Below are 25,683 nucleotides of genomic sequence, written 5' to 3' on the forward strand. Positions count from 1 at the left end.
GCAATCTGTTCACCGCTATCGTTTGGCATTAAGAGAACGACGTTGTTTGAACAGCGATACTTTCTTCGGCGCCGAGCTCTGCACAGCAGCATTCGACAGTGAAGATGCCGGCTCGTCGCCCGGTTTCTCCTACAATATTATTCATCTTTTAATTTCACTGCATGATTCACGCAAAACTCGCCTCCTGCAACATACCTGTACAACAGATGAAACTACTGGCTTTACATTGCCATGAGATGTACCAAGAAATGTCATGGCGGAAAATTCCTCATTCTCCTCGAGTTCCTCTTCCGAAGTCTAATAATCAACCCTTTAATTATTTACAAAAACGTTAAAATAAATAAATCCTAGAACATCTCGGCTATTGAAATTCGCTATCCTTTTTCATCTAATCAATTCTTACATCGTCGCTGACAGTTGTTGACGAACTATGATCACATTCACTTTCTTTAGCACTGCCAGAACCATCACTAGATGCTAAACAAATTATATAACATAGCAAATAATTGAACGTATATTATACTGAACGGCAACTATGCAAAAATAAACAACGTCATTATGTTTCTAAGCAAATAAAAATTTGCAACTTACGCTTGCCTTGAGTCATCTGTAAATATTCATGTTCGGATATCTCTTCTATTATCTCGACCTCGCCAGATTCAGCAACAAGTGATTCCACTGCCTTCAGGTCCAGGTTGCATAGAGCTAATTCTTTATCCAAATGCTCCAGCTCTTCACGTATGTCTACAAAAGAAAAAAGCTTCCCATCAGTGCGTAATACATGCATAAGTAATTTCAAATATTGGACACAATTTGAACTTTATTATCAATAACTATCCAAGTTTACCAAAATGGAATAGTGCAGAAACTGAAAGAAACTCTCTGTGAAAACAATGTGACTAATGTTAAACTGTATCAAATATCAAACAACGGATCTTGCTAAATTTAATATCCAATACATGAATTTTCTCTTTGAACAAATAAACGCACTTTTCAAACGACTATCAATAATCACTGCAGCAGAAGATGCAGACTGCTTCGCTAGAACACCAGTTCCGACGTGCACCTCAATTTCATTGGTATGATTCAGCTCTCCAATAAAAAACCCTTTCTTGGATAGAGGAACCTGAAATAATGCAAATTTCTATTCATCCTAAAGTACTACTTCGTAATATATGTGAGTATTGCAATACATTGTATAAAAAGAAATGTTTATTACAACATTAAAAGTAAACTGATAAAAATCAAAGTATTAAAAATTTCAGCATAAAAAACATTTACCTGTGTTTTGTAAACAAGCTTTTCAGGCAAAGAACAGATCGTATTCTTCAGAATCGAATATTCCTCTATCAACTTATTCCTGAACAATTATAATTTCAACGTTTTCAGAAACAAAACATCAGTGAACAGTTCTTTAACATCTTTAGAAAAGAAACTTTTGGAAACAGTTTAAAGTTATTTTCATCCATTTCCAATATATAATTATAAAAAAATCATATTACTTACAGCTCTGTTTTCTTTTCTTCTATATCGGCTTTCGCATTTCCAATTTTTTTGTAGGTAAGACTGTGAATATATACAATTCAACTGAATTCAGATTAAGTTTTCAAAGCAACTTGAAAAATTTTCTTACTTCGAATAAACATCACTATCGTCCATCTTTCACATGAATTCTATAAAATTAGCAGCTAATAGGCAACAATGTCAATTGTTAATATAAACTGTTGAATGTTAGTTTACAGTAAAAGTGTAAATTTTAAAATATTTAAAAAATATTTATTTATTACTGCCTTATATTTGGAACCTAAAACATTATTATAATATAAAAACCCTACTACCGATATGATTGATGACCTACAGTAGGAATATTTTCGGAAGAAATAAAACCAGTATTCACATTTCCAGGATCATCATTAAATATTAAAAATTAAAACAAAATATGTCCACATCCTAACTTATACTATCAAAAAGGCATAAATATTTCATCTATTCTCAAGGACAACGAAAAGAACTTTGAAAAGCATGTACAAATAATGGATGGATACTGTAAACGCGTCTGTAGACGGTGGCATCAATTGCGACAAATGAAATAGAAGTGTGTTGAAGTTGTATCATTTAGTTTTACAAAAGATTTGAAATATTTAACTTTAATATCAATTTAAAGCTTCAAAGTAAAGAAATTTGTCTTTTATTTCTTTTATTCTTAAGTTAACACACGAATGTTTGTTTCTGTTTTATCTTTTCTTGTCGAAAATGTTAGTAATTTAAAATGATGAAATGAGTTAACCGTCGAATATGGTGAATTCAAATCTGCTAAAACAATTATTTATTTGTTTCTTTTGTACTTCTGGTATAATTTCAATAATGTTTATCATAGAATTTTGCGATGTCACGTATCAAGAAAGACAGTGGACAGCTGAAAATAACAAATTTTTATCCGAACAGTCGCAGTTTGCCTTTTATAAGCCCTTTGGGAAAAAAATCGAAATTAATTGCATCTGATTCTAATGAACAAGTTGTAAGTTGATTTTAAGAATAAACAGTTTTCTACGATATTTAAAATCTGTTTAATATAGGAATCAACTTTGTCTGAAAAGTGGAATTTCATGAAACCGTACGATGAACCTCGTAGAAAGCGCACTGCAGTGGCTCGTCTAACTAAAACGGCTATAGGTAAAACATCGGGTAGTGAGCGTCCAACAAAAGCAAGGCAGCTTCATTTCGGCAGTGATAATGTAATGATTTTTTTTTTGATTTTGAATATCATCATCACTTGATATTTAGTGTGAATTTGGCACATTTCACTCGAAAGACTCTGCATCGTCAGTTTCTAGCACTTCTGTCAATGGCATTGTTTTGTCACCAAAAGTAAACGATTAATTTTAATAATATCATGCTGTAACAGCTGAACGATTTCTTTTAGGGAAAATCTGGAGGTTTGTCTTACGATGTGGATACTTTGCGAAATTGTTTGAAGAAAAGTGGAGCACGTAAAAATTTGAGTGCGGCTTTAAAAAATTACGAAGAAAACACAAATAGTCGTCTCGGAAACTTTATCAGTGCTCACGTTTCTCCAAAGAAATCACTATCTAGTGATTTCCAATCACCAAAGTATTATTCCAGTTCTTTTATTAGTTTTTTAAAAAAACTAAATTTGCGTCATATTTTATTATTTAGATGGGATGTTGCGTTTATGGGTCGTTACATTTGTATATTACAATCGAGTTCTTTAATTTTAGATAATTACAGTGTCACTTAATGTTAATTTTTCTTTTTTTTTGAATTGTAATTGTTAGCTGAAAGCTGTTAGCAGCTGCAATTAAGAAATGTAAAAATAGCAGTGAATTCTACAGTATGCATGATGTGCAAGAATAATTGTTAAGGAACAGTTGAGTGATGTTTTGAAATTGATTTTAATACATTGATACAAATGTAGTGTTCAGTTTGAAGTAAGCAAATGTGCACTGTAAAAATTCCCTTAAAATAAAATTTTTTAAATTGCCAATTTCAGAAAATTTGATTCACCACCAGCGCACGAGCAGCTGGCATCATTGGCTTCTGAACAGTCAGAATTAGCTTTGCCTGGGCATTTTTCCTTTTTGTTGGACACATTTCGAGCTATGGATTTGGTAATATCGCTGTGTAATCGACGTGATCTGGTAACATTTGAAAATGTGAAAAAAAGTGTTGAGAAGCTTAATCGAAGGTTGGCATGGGAGCAAAAGTTTTTACAATCATTGCATAATTGTTCTTAATTTAGAACTTTCACTCTACATCATCTCGGACAAATTAAGACTATTTATCCGAATGCGTATACCTTCAAGGTGAAAGAAAAGTCACGTGAATTTCGTAATATGGATGGTTCATATTATGATTTTATAATTATACCGAACGTCGATGATGGTAAATTGCGATTATACTTTTGCCCATTTGCACAGTATTTGTAATTTGATTTATAATTCGTATTATTGTTTTTTTGTCAAGATTTGGAATTGCCTGGTGATAGAAAATCAACGATCGATAACAAGTCGGAAACAGACTGCGCTAGTGTGGAGGTTCAGTTGCCATCCTCACCGACAGCGAACAAGCCTGGCACAAGCAATGTGATGGTTGTATCAAGAAAACTATTCACACCAGAACGTCTCCGATACCGTGCGAAATTATTCCACGAGAAATTGCTTGACATTGTTCGTGAACATCATAAGGTACAATAATGGATTGCATTGATTATTTATTGTATATCTTCTGCATGTCATGCTTAGTTTTCTTTTCTGTTACAGAAGTTTCTGCAGTCGCTGAATCCTCCGGTAGAATTGAGCGCTCAAGATGAAAATCGAATTCTTCGTTGGCACCCAAATTTTCATCTGGAAGAAGTTCCAGAAATTCCAGCATCAGAATTACCTGTCATTCCGCGACGTTCCAAGCCGGTAACTTGTGCGGAGTTTTTGGACCAATTGACAGACAAGACGAAGTTGGCTGATCCGGTAGTTTATATGGATATTTGATTTTTGATACTGTTCATTTTTATATGAAATAAGTTTCAGATTTATGATGCTTTGAAAAAAGTTGCGAGTGCTGCAGCAAGTGATATTAAAACGGAAGTTTCGGAAATTGACTTGAAAGATACGAACATGCAGGTGAAGAAGAAAAATGCCATACCAGCTGCGGTTTTGGAAAAGGTTTATTTTCATTGTTATTGTTGTTTATGTAGTTTGTTTGTTTATTTAATATTGTTTTCTTTTTCATCTTTTTTGACGTTATCTTTTCAATAGGTGAGAGCCAGAGAGGCAATGAAAAAGAAAGAACTTATGTTTAGAACATCAAAGGAAACTCAACTTGCTTTGCGAAAATCTCGTTTGCTAGACATTGCTCGTATATTGAAATTGTACGTTTAAAGTTTAAAGTTGATAAACAAAAGAATATTTAAATTTGGAACAAAAATTATCTTTTCTAGAGCATATCTGATCGAAGGAAAAACAAGCATGCATATGGATGACATTACAACGCAGTTGAGAAATTCTTACAAATCATTGCTTTCAAAAGGTAAGTTGAAGCATTGGTGAATTGAATTGTGAAGTTTGATTAAATTCAGACGAAATAATGGAACATCTGAAGTTGCTTTGTGATTTGGTACCGACATGGATTAAAAGTTATAATTTGGATAAGATGGGAATGTATTTCAAGATTGCAAGTGAAGAAACGGAAGGCACGTTGAAGAAGTTGGAAGTTATAGCTGAAGAATCTCGCGCTTATCTTTCCTGCAGTTCAACAGGAAGTTAAATATTTTTATTTTAATGCATCATCTTTTAAAATCATTACTTAAAGTAATTTTTTTACTTTTGACTTGTAACTTTACCATTTTTAACTATTGTACGCGTCAGTAGCATATACCTCGTGGTGTAGGTCTGTTATTTGTTTACAGTTATTGATAACAGCAATTGCTTATTCTTTCAAACTATGTACTGATTTAAATATTCTCAGTTGCATTTAATTTTGCTACTTATAGTTGTTTTAAGAAGTGTTTTATTTCAACTACCACAGTAATTTAGTTTATGGAAAAAATATTGAACATTTTTTGTTTCCATTTGTGTATAAATGCTATATGATGGAGAAATCTTTGAAATGTGAATGAATATATCAATCTTAATAATAAAATTTGTAAAAATTGTTTATTTAATTTTTCAGCTTTCCTCAAATCAATTTTGTGCAAACGAGAAATTTTTTTCATATAAGATTTAAAATTCTGGCTGTTAATGTACCAGTTTTACAGAAAGTATTGTTTTAACTGTGGTAAGTAAATTTTTCAGTTCTTGGAATGTAGTTCATTTTTAGCTGGATCTTCTAAATTAATTCTTGAAGAAATATTATTTTCTATGGTATGGAAAATGTATACTAAGAAAATTTACGAGCAGCATGTGAAATGCTGTAAACTTCGTTAGTCAAGTTAAATAAAAGTGTTTATTTCATTGAACACGGAAGTGATTCATTTTGTATACTTTTTGATGTTTGTTTGTTTCATCTTAAAAGTGCGATCATGCGGGGGAAAGGTGTGGTCATCATTTGTGCAAATATAAATAATTTAATGACACTGAGTAATTTTCCCAAATCAGCTTCGAATGATTCATATGTTGTAAATGCTTTAGGGCTTATAAAAATTGCCCTTTACAGAATCACTTTACTCATAGAAGGAAAGTCTTGTTGTTGAGGGCCAAAATTCACCAACATTTACTTCATTTTTATACTAATTCAAAAGAAATTGGAATAGTTACTTTTTCAGTATCAGTAAAAAAAAGAGAAAATGTTAGCATTGTTGATTTTCTTCATTTCAAAATCTCTAATCGCAGCTGACAATCCAGGTACGTACAGATTTGAAACTGTATATTTGAAATGCAATTAACTTTACTTTTTTAACTCTCAATTGTAATTGATATTCTACTAATGGAAGAAGATAACTTGAGAAAACCGTTTCAAGAAGCCTTTTTCTTGTATTTTTACAGCGCCATTTTCATGCATTACTTGTGCAAGCAAAGAACTTCAGAAAGCGTGGCACCTGACTTCATTTCCTCGGATGATGGAAGAAGACAGTTTTACTTTACAATGTTCAGATAAACAAGTAGCAACAGTAGAATCATGCAGTACTCTGTGTGTGGCAATGGTTATGAATAAACCATCACTGGGTAAGTTTGGTGAAGTACAAAATGATTATTTAATGCATAAGGTGACCCTTTAAGTAAAGTAATATTTTTACCGCTATTTCATACCAGCAAATGAAGTTCATCATCGTATATAACTTTTGCTTTGTACTTTTACTTACTGTTATGATTCGAAAGTGCCATTTCATTGCTAATATATTTATAAGATGGAAAAGAAGAGACCCTTTATGTCCGAGGGTGTTTGGATAGATTGTATGGCGCGGGAGAAATTGACAAATCTTACGCTTCAAAGTGTCAAGAAGGAAGAGTTTCACATTTCGATTCACAAAACAAGCGCATTCGAAGTAAAGCTTTAGTTTATTTTTGTGACTCCGACAGATGCAACGCTGGCTCATATGAAGACTTAAAAGGGTTTTGTAAAAAGCAGGATACGAGTAAGCTAAAAAATAATTTCTAACTGACAATTGCTTAACATCGATTAATTTATTATAGAATTGATTGATTGTTACGAATGTGCAGACGGCGATAAATGCGATCGTGGTCATTCGTGTTCTGGTGAATTTTGTTTGAAGACAGTAACCAAAATAAACGGTATGCTTTTGTTTTCAATTTTTTGTAAAGCTTATGTTGAGCAAAAATTAATTTTATTTAATGATCTGTTGAAGAGGTGGCGCAAACAATAAGGACGTGCTCTTCAATTAATCCATTAGCTCCAGTAAAGGAATTTGGAAACGATAAAGCTATCTGTGCGCATATAGAAATGGAAAATCACATGTGGACTCGCCTTGCAAAGCCCAATATACGGATAGCTTCTGATCATTGTTACTGCCAAGACAACTATTGCAACAGCGCGAACTTTCTCACGCTAAGTGGAATGGCAATTATTACTTTTATTTTTTTATTAGGCAGTACATGTGTAATGCTGTAATTGTTAAGTATTTCCATTAACACTTATTGTAATTATAGTAAACGTTCAATATAGTCACTTATTTAAACGCTGATTTATATCTATTGTACTTAAAAATTCTTCTCAACTCATCCTATCATGTATAATGTAGGATGCATTAGCTTAAATATATTTAAATTTAGGAATATCTTTGAAAAGATTTTCTGTTATTAAGTTCTGGTTTTAATGGAACTTTTTATTCTACTGCAAAAAAATCCAATGTTTTTTCTTGAAACTGCAAACACCTAAGGTAAATAATTACATTTGCGTTTACTTGTTTGCAAAAGTCATGTATTTTGAAAATAAGTAAATTTGCTTGTTCATCTGAGTCATGTCAGTAACTGCTTTTCTGTCTACAGATAAATCACACGAATTCTTAAATTCTGAACTAGGCGATTTATTTCCTACAACAAAAATTATTGAATATAGTATTGTCCTATTTGAAAGATGAGTTAAATTCACGTAATTAGTGTCTCTGACATTGTTAAATAGTATTTATGAATTATATCCAATGCAATAATTCATATTTAAAATTAATTTCACTTTTATATTTCTTGCTTTTGTACGTTTATCATTAAAATTTTAATTTTTCAATATACCTGTGGAATTTATCAATTTATTTAAAGCAAACCCCTAATCTTTTTGCTGCATCTGATCAGTGCTGCTTTCAAGTTTACTTTTTTTAAAATTATAACCCATGCAATGTTGTTCAAATTATTGCATTCTTCATTACTAGAAAATTACGTGCAAATTGAACTATTTATTTACATGTCAGTTGTGTCTTAATCTGATTTGAAAGAGTTGAAGACGAATTATCAGGAGGAAGCTTTCAAAAGAACAACGACTTAGCTAACAACATTTGAGCAGCAGATAAATCTTTATAGGCATCCTGTTTTCTTTGCCGACGTTGTTGCCGCGTTTGCTACATGTGTGTTGAAAGTTTAGATTTGAAAAATTAGTGTTTGCAAAAGTTTATAGTTTTATAAGAAAAAATTTATTTATGGCATTATAAAATGCGGAAGTATAGTCATGTGAGATGTTTCATGAATACACTGGTAATGTTCTATTTTGTAGCGGGAAACAAATTTAGAAAATACTTTCAGCTTTCAAATAATCCTTTTCTCTATTTATTAACAGAAACTGATAAAAATATCCCCATGTGTAAACTGCTGAGCTAGTGCCAGATTGCAAAGTTGTTTAGGAGAAGTTACAGCGTAGTGAAAGTGATTTACTTCATATGTAGCCAACTGAAAATGCCTTCTCATTTAAAAGTTAAACATTATTTTGACATTTAAAAAATTAAAATTTCAAACATCAGTATTTATTTTTACCGCTAGTACGGATATTCAAATTCATGGTTTAAATGGTACGTGAACTGATGAAAAAGAGAATTAATAACACGATAGGCATGTGACTTTTTTTGAAACGCGAATTTATTATTGTTCTTCATAAAATTTTTTAGTTTTTATTTTACTGAAGAACTCTGAAATGTATAAAAAGCTGGAGATTGCTGTGCATGGCGCACGTCAAAGTCTGCTGAACGTCTTCCAAGGTTTTAGAATCAATAAAAGTAATATTCTTTCTTTATTTTTTGAATCCCATTCAGCGTATAGTATTTATTCATTATTCTAAATTGAGTTTGTAATTTTTCATATGTGAAATCAATTTAGAAGATCCTCAATTGGTATTTTATGCACGCAATAAATGCATGTATCTTGGATGAATAATTAACACGTGCTATATTTCATATCATTTATAATTTTGGATTATTGAAGAAAATCTCACAGCTTATTTTTATTGAAATGTTGTTGCAATGTGCCATTCATTTTCATTTTCTTCACTAATTTTGAATTCTATCAGTTTTGAGGTTTCTAAGTATAACATATTATCCATGTGCACATAATTGTGCATATTAAAGAATTGCACTGTTTGAATTGCATTTAAGATATTTGCATTACATGAAAGAGGAATGTCTTTTCTTATGAAATTAAACTGTCATTCAGATATACTAAAAATGCTATGCAACATCACAGCACCTAGAGAAAGAGCAAATAAGTATAATCAGCAAGCTGTTGAATAAAATGAAAATAGCTTGGGAAGAAGGTGAAATTGGCACTGGTTAAACGATGAGGTTGATTGGCTGTCAATTTTCATGCGTTGCTTTATAAATTAAATTATGCAAGAAACATGCTGTTGTTCCAGGAATTGAGAATAGCGTTTACTCCACAAACAACATTTAACTAACAACTTCATTGGCACATTTTGTACTCTGTGTTAGCTGCTCTGAATTCAGAAAAATGGTAAGCATTGGAATTTTGAAAGATCATTTGTCCAAGTGCACACTCAATATGGAAAATGGTGGTCAACTACTTGCAAAGTAAGTGCAATATATTCGATTGCAATTTAAAATTAATTGTTTTTCCTCTTATGAGATGCTTAAGCGGTGGAGATCACTAAAGTATGATAACGCTTTGCTTTTGGAACACTGCATTTTGTTAATGAAATTGTTTGGATTTCATTCATCTTGTAAAACTATTTTGAATATACTTTTCATGCATATATACATGCAGTGTATACATCTAACATAAATAACAGTATAAGCAGTATATGTACATATATATATATATATATATATGTGTGTTTGTATATGGGTATGTAAATTTCATGAAATTATGATGCGCATGTTGTATTGAAATTATTTTATATGTTAACGTTTTATGTTATAAAATGGAATGATTTCAATCACTGTGAAAGGAAAATGGAGTGCGTCATGCGAATTTTAAGCGAAGCATCATAGTGAAATTAGAGTGACCATAATTAGATGCTTTTATGCAAAAATGCAGTGCAGTTCGAAAAGATAAGAAGTTCAAAATGATATTTCACAGTTTTTGTACAAGAGCAACACGATGTATAAATTTAAAAAGATGTTATGTATTTTTAATTAAAATTTAGCGTTTTCAAAGCCAATCCTGAATTGAGAAAATTTTACGACGTTGAAGACATTGATCCAGACGATACCAAAAAGAGTCGTCTCATACAACAAGCTGGCGGGAACCTTTTGAATAGCGTCACTTTCATGGTCAACAATTATGATAATGAACGAAGCTTTAAGCAAGAAATCAAAGAGCAAATTTGTGATCTTCGAGAAAAGGGGATGAAATTAGAAGATGCTCGAGTAAGTAGTTTTTGTGCCTTGTTTTTCAATAAATTATTTCAAATAATTTCATCTTAAATTTCAATTTACTATACATGTGAGTAATTTTGAGTTTAATTGGTTTAATAGAGAATTTCATATCGTTTGCAAATGTCCACGAATGCATTAGTTTACGCAACAATTTTAAAAGCTTTAAACACTTTAAAGTTAAACATTAACTTGAAATATCAGATCTAGAAGGAAAATTTCCAAGTAATTTAACATTTTGAATTGCTTGCATACATTACTTTCCTGAGCTAACTCAGTTTTTTTATTAAAATGAATATTTAATTTTTGCTTGATATCAAGGCAACATTTATGAAATCAAATTACAAAACAACGTATAAATTGAAAAAATTTTCAAATCATAAAACTTATATTAAAATGGTGTTGTTTCATGGCAACTGTTCTGTTTCATTGTTAACATAACATTGTTATTATAATTTAGAAATTGAAAACTGGATTTGTGAATTACGTTAAAAGCAAATTAAGCCAACCAATGACAGCTAAAGAAGAAAAAGAATGGGATATGTTTTTTCAAAGATTTTTTGACGCTCTTAAGCAGCATGGACTCCAATGATGCAGAGACGGCAGTAAATATGGTTAATTAGAGCATTAGCAATACTTTCGTTTTATAAAGATACATTTGACGAGCTAATAACAAATAGCAACAGATGGTTTCTACTTCTCACGTGTTGAAAATTTATGAGGCGCTTCACAAATATGATAGGCAGGTTTCTTTATTTGCTTGCAGCTTTTGAACAATCTTGATTTTATCTTATAAACATTTTCTCATGCAATAAACGTTTATTTAGAACATAGATCCAAATTGACTTGGTGAAATTGAACGTTGCACGTTAAAAATATTGAAGTAAATGCAACGGAAAATATGTTTTCTTTTTTTCAATTCAAATTTACCCACCAATCAGCCACCTAGCAATTAACAAATTCGTTATGATAATGCAAAATGGTGCTTTGAGGATAAATTGACTGTCCATTTTCAACATCAGCCTGCCTCATTCGTGCAATCATACTTTTCAAAAGTTTATCATCTGAGGCGTCAATGATCTTACAATGTAAAGTAAATGATAAATGGCAAGCATTAGCTTCGATAAATATATTTGCAATGTCAACTGCTTATGCTCAATTAAAACGTGACCTTCATGACGAATTGCTGATCTCCCTCATCAAATGAATCACATAATTCACTGTTTTAGGGCTTTGATTCGGTTATAAAAAATTCGAATATACACTATGTTATCAGTAGCTGATTTGGTTTTATCTGATAAAAGGAAGGTGGCAGTTAAAATACAATCTTTAATTAAATTGTTTGACTGAATTCTGAAGTTCACAAATAATATGCAAAGCATACACAATGATTATGCAGAATAATCATTTATAATAAATGAAAAGATTGCAAAAATGCAGCTGAACTGAAGCTGAAACAGAATATTTCAACTTTGAAGGTTTTTGCATGTACTGAAACAAGGTTAGTGTTTTGTTATTCAATATATTACATTGCAAATAAGAATCTGAATAAGAAAAAACAAAGTGGTTATTGGCTATAATACCTAGGCAAGCTTATTTAACTAGTGAATAGAGTTTGTCAAAAGTGAAATTTTTCAGAAATAAAACAACTATCATGAACTGTTTTATCATGAAAGTTTGTCGTGAAGAAGAAATTTGATAGCCATATTTTTGAAATATGCAATAAATATACAAAAAAGTGAAATCTTTTCTACAAAATTCCATCACTTATTTTGCATATGCATGCAATGCAACAACTTCCAAGAATATATTTTGGTTCTGATCGAAAAAATAAGAAATTTTAATTTAATATACAAAAAAAGTAGATGATGCTCTTTCAAGTTTTTTCTGATAGTACTTCTACATCATCAGAGGGCATATTGAAATGACTTGTTCCGCAAATTCATAAATTTTCCTATTTAAATATTTGCGCAAAAGTTAGATTAATTCCGGTGAAACAGTGATGCGTGTGCATTTCAGCAAAGTTTATTTACGTAAGCAGCGTTCGACAGAGTTAGCTATGTTACAATGTCTGATTTGGTAATTGAAAAGGTTTTAATGGTAAATGGCATGCTTAAACAAAAGCAACTGAAATATGCTTCCTCATGCTCGAGCTTCAAAGAGCCTTGGTCACGGTCCAGTAACCAACCGCCTGACCAAGGCTTTGTTTATTTAACTGCGTCTGGTTAGCTTGACTTCGGTCCATTAGCGCCGCTCTCAGAAGGGAATCGAAACTGCTTCGATTAATGTCAATGAAACAATTCTCTTGCGTAGCTGAGAACGGCAAGCAGCAGATCACCAAATTCAAATTCATTTGCTCTGGATTCATATAAAGCAACAGAACAAAGCTTCTTCATCGATCAGTGAATGCTACCAGAGTCAAACAGAGGTAAGTTTGAAGGGTGAGGGGCAAAAAAAAGAGACATCCAATCATGGACAGAAGTGCACCGGCAATTTTGACTACCGACAACAAAATTGACTGCCAGTGCAAACGAACATACACCACCACATCAATGAGACTCGAACTTAGCCAACAAACGCTATCGTCTGGTCTCTTGAGCTGAACAACCTACTTTTGATTTTGATTTGGAAATTATCTTAGAGCACGGCAGTATTTGAGTGAGAAATCAATCCGTGATTCATCAAAATGGATACGGGCAAAAATCTTTGACAGGCAATTAAAAGTTCAGCACGGCAAACGCGACGTACCTCGAGTTTCAGCAATTATCACTTGCAGAAGAGCCCTGCAATTGAGGGCGATATGAAGCAATTTGATTGCAATAAAAAAGACATTTTTTCCAAAATCTGTTTTACATCCGTTTTTTATTTGCTTATTTCCGTTCAGCATCTTTCAATCCACACTGGTAAGTACTAATTTTATACTATACTATACTATACTATACTATACTATATTGGCATTTACATTTGCACGTCCACAAATAAAGCATTACTTTCACTTTATACAAATAAAAATGTATTCATTTTGTTTTTAAACGTTAACAATAATAACATTATTATTATTATATGTTGGTCTTTAATTTGCACAAGCAAAAAACATCCCTTTGCTAAAGAACATTTAGCTACGCTTTGATTTGATTTTTGCAATGATTAAATTTAGGTTAAAATTATACATGTTTAAATATTAAATAATGCTGTTTTGCCTTCGACAGAAAAACATTCGGCAAATCAATTTTAATAATGTTTTCCATGTAAATAAATTGTTAACCTTGTAAGGAAATTGTCAAGCATTTCATTATTCAGTTTTACGCGATTCGGAATTAAAAGGAATTTTGAAGAAAGCGTAGAAGCGGAAATAACATTTAAATAAATTCTGCTTTTCCAAACATTTGGCATGTAGATATGCAAAATTTTTTTAAACAATCTGAAACTATCAGTGTAAAATTAGATTTGGATTGAATTTTAGAAATTTTAGATAGTCCATTTGAAAATACTCTTCTCAGTATAAATTTTTCCGATAAGTTCATCTAAAATTATTCCATACGGATAATTTTCAATCATTCTACACCTACTACTTCTAATTGTGCAAATTAATGACAGTGCATTCGTAAAAGAAGCTCAATGTGTGGTAAATCAGCGTCTGCTGCAACTGCTCCGTATAATGCCTGATAAAAGCTTATAATATTCTATTCTATTTTTGCTCAATTTTAGTGTAATGTAATTTTTAAACAAATAATTTACGTAACACTAATTTAGTTCTAAAAATATGCTATATATAAGAAACTTTTGACGTAATGAGCAAGTGAAGTAATTTTTCAGTTACAGTTCTTTGCTATTGAACATAGCATTCTTTTGTTCAAAATGTCAAATTAGACTAATGAGCACTTTCGTGTGCTAAAGTAAAAGATTTCATAAAAAGTAAATTCATAAATAAAAAAATGAAATTTCATATAAAGTAAAAGCGTTTAAACTGCAGAAAGTATCAAAAATTATCCTTGCTTTATGCAAAATTATGTTACTGTTATGTTTGCTTAGCGTTATAATAAGACCAGTAGTTGATAGTACAGCAACAGCTAAATTTAAAGAATGTAAATGCTCGCAAAATTGCTTCACATTCAAAGAAATTAATAGGAGAATTTTATTTTTTTGCTTACTGGGATGTTTTCATCTGCTTTAGCTTTGATAGAAACAGGAAGTGATTGATTTTTGAAAAGAAAGTAAACTTAGTTCATTCCCTTAATTAAGATTTTATGCTTTGTAAAAAACAGCAAAAATATATGAACTATTTTCAAATTAGTTTTATTACTATATAAATCATATATTATAAGAAATGTAATGTTACATTATATAAATGAAAACTGCATAAGTTTTTAAGAAATCTTATAAACTTGGTATATTCTTTAGCTCTAACTGCATTATAATTTAATAATAAATTGATTCCAAAAAATAATTTTAATATATAAAGGGCTGAGGAATTTTTAAAATTGCTATCAAGTGCTTTTCAGTATGCTGTCATAGTGGGAACGTCAATAAGTCTGAAAGATGTTCTTGATAAATTACTTTTAGGCTTACAATTTCTGTTTTATTTCTGAAGATTTGCAATATTTGTTATTCAAAATACTCTGAAAAGAGCATTTTTCTTCAAATTTAACTTCACCTTAAGAAACAAAGAAAACTGACCAGGATAACTGCAATGCGTATGTGATGAATTGACTTCAATTTTATTTTAAAACTGAATTGTTCATGTACAAAAGTAATTGCAAATTCGTTTGCTCAACAAAATGCAAAATTAAACTCTACTGCGGGCTAAAATAAATAACTTTAATCCGTCTGCTTTTGAGGAAATTGTCAAAGTCAGGATATAGATTTTACTTTTATGTTCAGTGCGATATTTTCATCAATTTTTTTGAGATCAATGTGCGTCAATAATATATCAAAGCAGCTTTGAAATGCCGTTAAATTATGAACAGTCTTTTATCATAAAACAATTAAAAAGCATGCTTAAATGGATAAAAATGTTTGCACATTAATTCAAACGATGCAATAGTTCAATCGTTATTTAGCAAATGAGAATATAGTAAATGAATGATAATAAAGTAAATTTTTTTTAATAAGGCAATGTAAAACATAAAATTACTTTTATTCTAAAAAAATATTTTAAATTAAAAAAATATTCTTTACAGCACATTCTATAAGCATGCGATACAGCAGTTGACAAATAATAACATTAAAATCAGTATTGACAGAATGCCAAAATTTAGTGATTTTCTCTCTCTTCTAAATCTATTTAAACAGCCCATTTGCTAAGTTGACTTTAAATAAATACACAAAGATAATAAATTATTATTGTATTTTATGTTACGTTTTTTAAGAGTAATTGTTCTTAAAAATAGTTTCTTATTGCTATAATTTTAGGATGTCATCTTGGGTACATTTAAATATACATATTTATTCTTAATGTGAGCGGTAACGTTGAACTGAATATGATTTATGTTTCTGATTTGAAATCCATAAATATCTTACGGTATTTATATTGCGTGATATAAATACGATTCATTTGCATAAATGTTAAAATATTACATTTATGACACTGTTAAGATCATTACATGATTATAAGTTATAGAACTTATGTTCATAATAGTTTCGTTACTTGGATATTTAGCTATTTAGTTTAAGCATTCTTCGTATGACAATTTTTCATTATGCTAAACTTTTATTTTTGTGTTTACATTTCATTCCACTACATTAATAAGTAAAACGTAAAAAGTGTCTTGGAATGATGGAATTATTAAAACTTTCTTCATTATAAGTAAAATTTTAGTTGTGACCGGTGATATCTGTCTGCTCACTTGCTTGCAGAAGTTTGCAGAAAAAATGAACCCTGAAAACAGTAACAGTTCGCCTAGTTCGTCTTCTGAATACGCTGAAGTTAATGTAACAAGTATCCAATCTACAAAAGGTCCAGAAAATTTGCAACCGAATCTTCGCTACGTCTGCCGGTTCTGCAAATGATACTGTTTTCATTTTTGATTATATTAATGTTTAAAAAAGTATATTTTGTAGGGTCTTTACAAGTTTCAAAAGTTGCACAAATTCTTGTTCTTCTCCAGTTGCTTTGAATGTTTTACAAAATGGATTTGTTGGTTTCAATTTCATCTGCATAGAACGTCGAGAAGGTAATTCTTTTCATCAAGAACTCTCAAAGTGAATACAATAAAATTTAAATTAAAAATTAATTTTATATTAAAAATGAATTCAAATGGTTTTTTCATGAAAGATTTAAGTAAAACAGATTGCTTGCATACATTTATTTCATTCTGATTTTATGACAAAATGATATAAATTGATCTCTCAAAATGCATATAAAAATAACTAAAATCACAAATTAAGTATATTTCAATCTCAAAATTGATCAAAAATTTATGTAATTAATTAGAAATGAACCATTCAGTTTTGAAAAAACAATTAGCAAACAGCAGTATCGTCTGTGTTATTGCTCTGATCTGATGTCGTCGATGCCATGTGCTAATCAATAAAGTATTGATTTGTAGGTATTTATTTATTGATTGTTTGCGAAAGTTGGTCATAAATGTGTTCTATTTCATTGTAATCATTGTTGACAGAAATGAAAAATGAGCAGCATAATGAAAACCACGTTTTATTAGGTATATTAGTATTTTTTGTCATAAAAATATACACAATATATTATGTTGCGGAACAAGTGAAATGCCAGATAAATTCAACAAAAATTATAAAAGCCGTTTGTTTGTTACATTTTATTAGGAAGTATATTATTATTATCATTATTATTATGGAAGAGCGTTTTAAAATCAAAATTTTTGAATTTGTTATCCAGAATTCTTTGAATACGCACCTTGTTTGGAGGAAAAAGAAGCACTGATCAGTAGAATGTGCAAAAACGAGCTTCGATTGTCTGAACTAGCTTTTCACTCCTTGCAGCATATGATGAATTCAAAATCTACTCATCGTGAAACGATATTGCTTGATTTTTGCAGGTTTGGAAAAATTTTTTTGTTTTTCTTGTTTTTAATTTAAAACATCTACAAATTTAAACTGTACTGTAGAAACACTTCTTTGATTGTCATGTGCGTTCTTCCGGCAACAAGAGCTGAATGCGGTTACGTCTCTGCTAATCTAATGCGTGAATTTATTGCACTGACATTTCGGAACATCTATGAATTTTTGGAAACTTTTCCAAATGTAAATACTGCTGATCATAATTCATGCTATTTGCTGATGCGATTGCTTACTACATTTGACCTCAACGGGCAAGTGCTTCCGACAGAACTGGAAGAACAAGCGACTCCAATTAATGTATGGAGTAAGCAAGGAAATATTCACAAAGCAAAGATTTCCAACTCCTATCGGCCGATAAATAGGAGACATCGAATCAGCTCAAGTACAGCCTTTGCAAAGATTTCAAAACTTTTAGCTGTGCTTTCCTTTGCGCTTTTCATCTTTCTCTTATATGCTTACAATGATAATTTATTTCTATACTTGTAATAAGGCGTTCAGAAAGTAAAACATTCTTTTTACATTAAGCATCCTTTTTTACAGATTTATTTCTACACACCCATAAACGCGCTGTTTAATAATTTACCAAATATGCAGTGTATATTGCTTTTAATTTTTATCCAAGAAGAATGAAATTATCCCATCAAACAGTAGCAGCAAATAGCTGTTTATTCACATTGAACTTGAATTTGCACTTCACTGATAAACTCCAATAACTAACATTTTCCACAACTTTTCCAAATTAGTTCAGAACATAGTTAAGAACAATTATTTTAACAAATAATTATATTTCATAAGAAAAAGCTTGATATATGAAATTGCACGACAGATAGTTTAAAGATTTCAGTCACAATACGAAGTATATGAACTGCATTTTACGATTTACCAATACTCTACAGAAACAAGAATATTTTTTAAGCTTAATATTAATCAGTTTTATTTAACTTTCAAAAAATTAAATAATAAATTTGTTCACCAGTTGCTAAACTATATTCATTCGCAAAAGTTTTGAAAGTGCACATTTTCTTTTATGCCATATTATTTATTCAACAGTTCTTAGTAGTAACAAGTGTAAAAAGCAAGTTTATTTTAAAAAATACTGTAATATTTAAAAATATTAAACTCCATGTATTAAAATAAAGCTTGGAATCCTGTTAATATTTTAAATTATTGATAAAACTTTCATGAACTTTTTTTAAAGCAATTTTGCTTTCATGTCTATGGAGTATTCAAATTTCAAAGTTTTTACATCCACTCAGCCCAGTTTACTGTAATTAAAATTTAGCCGTTGCCATCCATTGACAATTTAAGTTAGATATAAATTTTGTTTTCTAATTAAATCACTGGATATTTTTTTTTCTTTGTATTGTCGAAACAATATGTACGATTTAGCTATGGAACTGAAAACTTTCTAATGATTTATAATTATAAGAAGGAACATTTTAGCATGAACATCATAAATTTTAAAAGTAAATAGAAATATTATGCAAAAATTTTTAAATTTCAATAACTTATGATAATAATGTCAGTATTTATTTTCACCGAAATGCTATCATTTCTATTCTGAAAGATTTTTGCTAACAGTTGAAGCATTTTGGAAAATGCTTGACATTTTTATTTATCAACAGATGCATTATGGCAATTGTATGCATAAGAAAAGTTATTAGACAAAGATCTTCATTAATGGAAGCCAATTTTTTCTTAAAGTGGTCTGAAAATGTTAGGTAAACTTTCTGATTGGACAGAAGAATAGCTAACGGTTATGAATCAATGAAACTGCAGCAACCGTTTCTCAATATTGCTTATTTTCTTTGAAATGATGCTTCGGTTCTGCTCTTCCCATGATGCTTATATTTAAAATAAAAATATTATCATTATTTTAAAATTTCATGTGTTTTTGAAATTATCAATCTAAATTTCTAAATTAGTAAGCAATCTGATTGGATTATAATATTTTGTGAAATAGCAGTGGTGTGAAACATTTTTGCATAATGATTGTTCCATACATTCTTCTCATCATCAAAGATGCTTATCAGTTTATGACAACTACGACGAAACTAATCAACGAAAAGATTATATGTGATTTTTTGATTTTCATTAGCTCATTTTCACACTGAATACGATTGGCTCACCGTCGCAACTCTTCTGGTCAACCGGTAAGATTTTTGTTTTTATTATTTGTATCTGAATATTTAAGTTTGTTTCAAAATGAATAGGCCATTTATGAGACTGTGCTTGTTGAAATTTCCTCTTTTCAACGGTTTGATTTTATTTCGAAGCATCAAGCGCCGTCATTCATATTTTAATACTCTATTTTCGATTGATAACGATGATGAAGTTTATGAAACGCCATAAATAGAATTCACAATTTTTTTAATTTATTCAAAATTAATTTTTTATATTTCACGTAGTTTTATTTCTATAACATTCTGTTATATGAAAATATTGAAGCAAAACTATCAAAAGTCATTTCAACTGTACTTCTGTAAACATCAAATGAAATAAAAAATTAATAAATAATTCATCAGAAGCAGACAATGCGTTTACTTAACAGGATAATAATTTGCATATTAAATATTAGCTATTAATCGAGCAATACAGAATTGTACTACCAAATAATGTTCGAGGCGATATTATTGATGAGAATGTGCATGAACAAATTAGTATTTGTTGATTTCCATTAATGTTATTGGTGCAAATTGGGTGAAAGCAGCAGTGCTTAAAATGCCCACATGCTTTTGTTTGCAGCACTATAGAACATCGCCATACATTAGTTGCTTCAATTTAATGATTCTTAAAATGCACAATGCGCTAAAGTTTTAAAATCCATTTCACTATATACATAACGTTCATTATTATTATTATTGTCTCATTATTGTATCATTGTCTAAAATTATGCTTGAAATATTCGATAATAATTTAAATAATAAACATTTTTCCATTAAATAACGGAAGTTTAGAAACTAATTGAAGATTTAGTAACATTAGAAGAGATTTTGATCTGCTTACTGTGAAGATTTATATTAGATTAGTGTTTAAAAAAATTTCTTGATGCTTATTACAAGGCGTTGATAAATTTTTTTAACAAAAGTGCAATAACTTTCATTATTACTAAGTATTTTCGAGATTTGCAGCTAATAACCTCCATTCTCAGTGATATGTGTTATGGATTGCTAAATTAAACAGCCTCGATAAAACACGATCAGATTATCTACTTGTCATATGTTTACTGTGAGGAGACATCATTTTGCAGAATAACACACGCTTATAGGACAAGTAAATATTCATTTTAAGTGCATGTATTTGCAACTTTGGTAATATTAAAGTTACTAGATATATTTTCTTTGTTGTCAAATAAAAAAATATACATCTGTAGGAATTTTGAAGGCATATTAATTCTTCAAGAGAATCGTATTGAACTTATGAGCTGGATGAGAACTTGCATTAACGATAAGCTTTCAGCAAAATGAAATGTAGTACGCATTTTAAATTAAAATGAAATAAATTATTATTCATATTTTATAAAAATCATTGGATAAAATTCCTAATATGAAATTGCTGTTGGCAGAATTATATGTGAATTTTTTTCAAAATAATCGATAGGTGCTTCAATTTTTGGAAAGGGAAATGTTGAAGTTCCTTCCTTTAAAGCAATGCTGCAATGCATATGATTTTCATTATTGAAAAAGCTAAAGATACATACAATTTTAAATTGCATGTTAAAAAATGAATTCACAAAGCGTTTTTTCTTTTTAACAGAAAATTTCAGAAATATTTTTAAAAAATTTTAAATATCTGATGCAATTATAGATGCTAATAATTGACAGCTGCTGTGAAAAGATTTTAAATTATTGATAAGTATTAGCATTAATTAAAATACTAAACGTTCTCTGCTTTATTATTCGCGTATATTCAGAGAAGTGAATTGAAGTTTCTTGGAAGAATATTTTTCATAAACTTTGCACATTAAATCTAAGGTTAAAAATATTTTTACAACAGTTCACATTTCAACCTCATTTACCAGTTGAATTCGATCTGTTTTTGTAGTAAGCTGAAATGCTAGGCTAGATCGATTTTCTTCTGCTAATTACTTTTTTCTGCGGAAATGTTCATTGCATGACAAATGCTATATATATATTGAGTGAATGGCATTTGCCTCTTTTTCTACAAAACATGAATTATTCAGTCATTTCAAGCATCACTATAAGCACAGATTAGGACTAAAATATGGCGACGAAAGCCATTTTTTCCGTTTCATTATTCCTAATCAAAATTATCTTCTTATTTCATTCAAGCAATTAAAATTAGCTGTAGGTTTTTCTGTAACAAAAAAGAAATCAATAGCTCCATTTATTTGAAATATTATTGTCTTTTGCATTTTAAAAGCATGCTTTTAAAATTTAAGAGTCTATATAATTGTTGACTTTGAGCTGTCAAAAATTATTAATGTTTTGAATAAAAAATTATTCATAACAAGAAAAACTTTTTTCCATGCATGTAAATTGACACGAATACTGATACCGCTTTGTGATTTAGTGCTGCATGATGGAAGTTATATTTGCACAGTTAAGGCTTTCATGAAGTTGAAAATGGTTTTCATAATTAAACGAAAACAATTATTTAACTATCAACTTAATGATAAGTGCAAATAATTAATTTCTGGATTTAGAAAATTGCTTTGCATTAAATACTGGTTTTAACTATTCAACTGAATAAAGACTTGAACTTAATAATCATTGATATTGATGATTGCAAAACGCTTGAAAATAAAATTCGCAGTTTTTTTCCTACATTCAATTAAATATAACTTTATATAGCATGAAACGTGATTAATTGAGTACAGTGAAATGATTTTCAAATGATCAACTAGTTCAATGTAAAGCTCGAATAAGCGTAATATTTCTGAGATATTTGTAAAAGAAAAAGTTTTCTCATCACCATTCTACCGTCGCAGCACAACTCAAAAAGTAAAATACAATCAGTCATTTGCTTGAATGTTTTTTTCTAAAAAAATCTAAAACCATAAGCATCGTAAAATGTAATGCGGAACGGCAGTTTCCAAATGTTTTTTTAAGTCTGTAAATAATGGTCACATATGAGCTTTGATTTGCTAAGTGAAAAAAAAGTTTAACTGAAATCAATAAGATATTATTGAAATTTACAATTCAAATGCATCAGCGGAAACTTTATTTTTTACTTTGTAATGATGCATTGTTCGAGTTGAGAGAAATATGAAAATAAGATTCCCGATGATCAGACTTGCTGAAAGATTTACTAACGAAAAGTTACGTCATTCGTTTGATAAAGCCATTGAGGGAATTGAAATGAAATTACATTTATTAACCGCTAAATTTCTCTAATTTTATGAAAAAATAAATTTCATTTCAACAAATTTTGTACAATAAAAGCTGAAATTAACTTAAGAAAGAAAACTTTTAAAAATTAAGGCAATTTGTATTGTATTTAAAAAAGTTTTCAGTAATATCATTGCACTCTTCAAGCAGCAGGCTAGCTCCAATTCTATGCATATATTCAGAATTTTATCTTCGATATTACTGTGGTGAGTTCAGAATTTTTCATAATTGTGAAGCAATAAACTAAGAATCATTTACTTTTGTTTTTTTTTCAATTATAAATTTTGTTTTACCTCAAAAAAGAAAAAACCGAATAAGATTTATATCGAAGCTTAAACTGCATTAAACAAAAATACTTTTACAAGTACCATTCATTAGCCTTTTATTCACTTTTGTGTATTTACATTTCATTAAAAAGGAAATTTATTAATTTCCTTCAACACATACGTATACGTATAAGTAAATATCGATAAGAATGAAATCTGATTATTGGAAGAACACATCAAGATGAGATCGCTTGAGATTTTTGACAAACTTACTTTTGTGATATCAGTGGGTCTTAATGTTCAAGTTAATCAAAAAAAAGTGAACGAACTGGGTATAATTGACAAGGTTAATTATCTGCTGAGTACTTGTTGAAACGTAAAAGCTGAGCTTGTAATTTAAGCTCAACCGTGCGGTGCACAGCTAACAGGAAAGCAAATCAAAGTTTCCAAAGCTTTGGCCCAAAGTTCAGAAGTTGCACATTAGAACAGGAACAGATTCGAATCGATATGCATTTCAGTCTTTTGCCAAAAATAAGTGGTGATTTTCTATTCAATCTGCTTCGCGTTGCTAGAAGTTTGCTGATTTTTCTGCCTGCAGAGGAAAACGAAAACTTAACTCAGAGATGGCGAAATAAAGAGCTAGTAAAAGCTGTCGATGAAAAGCCACAGATGTGCTTGCGCCAAGGGAAATGTTAATTTTTCAGTGTCATTTATGAATAGAGCGTGAATTCTGATTAGCTGAGCTATGGGAACACTTTTCAACCGTCGATAATTTTATTTAACTTCATCACGTACATCACAGTGCTGTAGACGACCCTTGCACAGAAGAAAAAATTATCAGTCTTGCATAAATTTTATCTGCTGCTGATAAAAAAATAATTTCAACATTATCATTACTTTACATTACATTGCATTGTAGAGATATTTTTGTGTTCAGTTCAACGGAAGTTTGAAAAAATATTTTGCTTTGTTTTGCAAGCAATTATAAAATAATCTGCTTGACATGTTGCATCTCAATGCAACACATCTGATTGGAAACAAACTAAAATAGTAAATTATTTATTTAAGTAAATTTTATATAATTAAAAAGCGTTTTCCCCAGCTAATGTTGGATTTTAGGATTTGATTTGCTGCTGCACAACGTAAGCGTTTGAGAAAAGATCTTTATTGACCAAAACATGCTTCAGGATAAAACTGTTATATAGAATGCACTTTCTTTTTTTTAAAAGCATTACAATGGTAAAATAATTAGCCAAATAAAAAGCATCCAATAAAGCTCTCAATAATTGTAATTCGTATAATAAGATGGCACGTGTCTGTGAACAATACGGATCACAATGGCGTTGAATTGTAATAACAGATATATTTGGACAACAGCTTTGGATTTGAAGAAAATAATTTAACAACACTCGAACGTCAAACTTGTCTTTGATGCTCAAGTAAAGATTTACAACCATTGGCTAACCAAGGTATGAGTTGATTGATTATATTTTTCATACTTCAAAATACTTTCTCAGCTAAAGTATAAACTAAAATATTCATATGTCAATTGAATATTTCGCTTTAATCTTTTAATATGCAAATGTTGTTCTTATTATCATTCTTAATTATATTTCATGTAATTCTAGATTTTCATTGAATCAGAAATTCAATGAAAAACTTTTCCCAACAGCCATAATCATATATAGATTTTTTATTCTTCATTGCGTACTGTTTTGGTTATTGTAATAATAAATGCAATATATAAATAAATAAATAAATACTGTGATGAATAAAAAAGTTGCTTATTATGGAAAATTACTGCTATGGAAAACTATTATTTCATTTTGCTCTTTTGTTTACTTATATGTAAATAATTACTGTTTATTCTATGTGAAGCTAAGTAAAACGTTGTTATGTTTGTGTGTAAGAACAATGAATGCTGTTTACTGGAAAAAACAAATTGCATCTGCCAAAGCACCTTTGTAAAATTGCTTTTAAGCCTAATATATATTTATTAGTGAAAATAATACTTACTTTGATAAAGTGTATTTGAAACAGAGCTGTAAATTTTATTTAAAATTGTATTCGTATTTTCTTGCTATTTGCATGGTTTGCAGAGCTTAAATTTTCTTAATGTATTGTAAGCTTGAGGTGAAATTTAAATGGAATAACTTTCAGTTTTGTTTATATTTTATCAGTAGCTAGCTGCATGCATACAAATGAATACTTGAATTGAAATACATATGTGGATAAAGTGAAGCATTTTATT

At 29.9% G+C, this 25,683-nt stretch overlaps 6 protein-coding genes across 6 annotated transcripts; 4 read left to right on the plus strand and 2 right to left on the minus strand.

Moving 5' to 3' along the window:
* Positions 1-15: 15 nt before the first annotated feature.
* On the minus strand, positions 16-1,659 carry Tsp_08880 (putative prefoldin, alpha subunit). The gene is made up of 8 exons (XM_003374106.1): positions 1,634-1,659; positions 1,507-1,566; positions 1,282-1,360; positions 991-1,126; positions 592-744; positions 404-477; positions 196-297; positions 16-129 (listed from the first exon to the last, which is right to left on the minus strand). Exons 1-8 carry the CDS (start codon positions 1,657-1,659, stop codon positions 16-18), a joined length of 744 nt encoding a protein of 247 aa, XP_003374154.1.
* A 374-nt stretch (positions 1,660-2,033) lies between these two features.
* Positions 2,034-5,939, plus strand: Tsp_08881 (DNA replication factor CDT1 like protein). The gene is made up of 16 exons (XM_003374107.1): positions 2,034-2,054; positions 2,378-2,518; positions 2,577-2,735; positions 2,785-2,868; positions 2,924-3,111; positions 3,512-3,724; positions 3,761-3,903; positions 3,985-4,205; positions 4,281-4,484; positions 4,545-4,679; positions 4,773-4,885; positions 4,955-5,043; positions 5,093-5,275; positions 5,507-5,540; positions 5,686-5,773; positions 5,808-5,939. Exons 1-16 carry the CDS (start codon positions 2,034-2,036, stop codon positions 5,937-5,939), a joined length of 2,148 nt encoding a protein of 715 aa, XP_003374155.1.
* Positions 5,940-6,298: 359 nt separating this feature from the next.
* On the plus strand, positions 6,299-7,581 carry Tsp_08882 (caenorhabditis elegans ly-6-related protein). The gene is made up of 6 exons (XM_003374108.1): positions 6,299-6,356; positions 6,498-6,677; positions 6,872-7,087; positions 7,146-7,244; positions 7,319-7,474; positions 7,559-7,581. The coding sequence occupies exons 1-6, from the start codon at positions 6,299-6,301 to the stop codon at positions 7,579-7,581; spliced, it is 732 nt and encodes a 243-aa protein (XP_003374156.1).
* A 2,315-nt stretch (positions 7,582-9,896) lies between these two features.
* On the plus strand, positions 9,897-11,372 carry Tsp_08883 (putative myoglobin). Its single transcript, XM_003374109.1, has 3 exons — positions 9,897-9,976; positions 10,579-10,774; positions 11,241-11,372. Exons 1-3 carry the CDS (start codon positions 9,897-9,899, stop codon positions 11,370-11,372), a joined length of 408 nt encoding a protein of 135 aa, XP_003374157.1.
* A 1,563-nt stretch (positions 11,373-12,935) lies between these two features.
* On the minus strand, positions 12,936-13,667 carry Tsp_08884 (hypothetical protein). The gene is made up of 2 exons (XM_003374110.1): positions 13,529-13,667; positions 12,936-13,138 (listed from the first exon to the last, which is right to left on the minus strand). The coding sequence occupies exons 1-2, from the start codon at positions 13,665-13,667 to the stop codon at positions 12,936-12,938; spliced, it is 342 nt and encodes a 113-aa protein (XP_003374158.1).
* Positions 13,668-15,862: 2,195 nt separating this feature from the next.
* On the plus strand, positions 15,863-20,486 carry Tsp_08885 (hypothetical protein). Its single transcript, XM_003374111.1, has 9 exons — positions 15,863-15,873; positions 15,961-16,037; positions 16,599-16,776; positions 16,841-16,953; positions 17,634-17,793; positions 17,863-18,112; positions 19,914-19,968; positions 20,010-20,149; positions 20,394-20,486. Exons 1-9 carry the CDS (start codon positions 15,863-15,865, stop codon positions 20,484-20,486), a joined length of 1,077 nt encoding a protein of 358 aa, XP_003374159.1.
* The last annotated feature ends 5,197 nt before the right edge of the window (positions 20,487-25,683 follow it).

This window comes from Trichinella spiralis, assembly GCF_000181795.1.
Source record: "Trichinella spiralis strain ISS 195 chromosome Unknown Scfld6, whole genome shotgun sequence".
Lineage (NCBI taxonomy): Eukaryota > Metazoa > Nematoda > Enoplea > Trichinellida > Trichinellidae > Trichinella > Trichinella spiralis.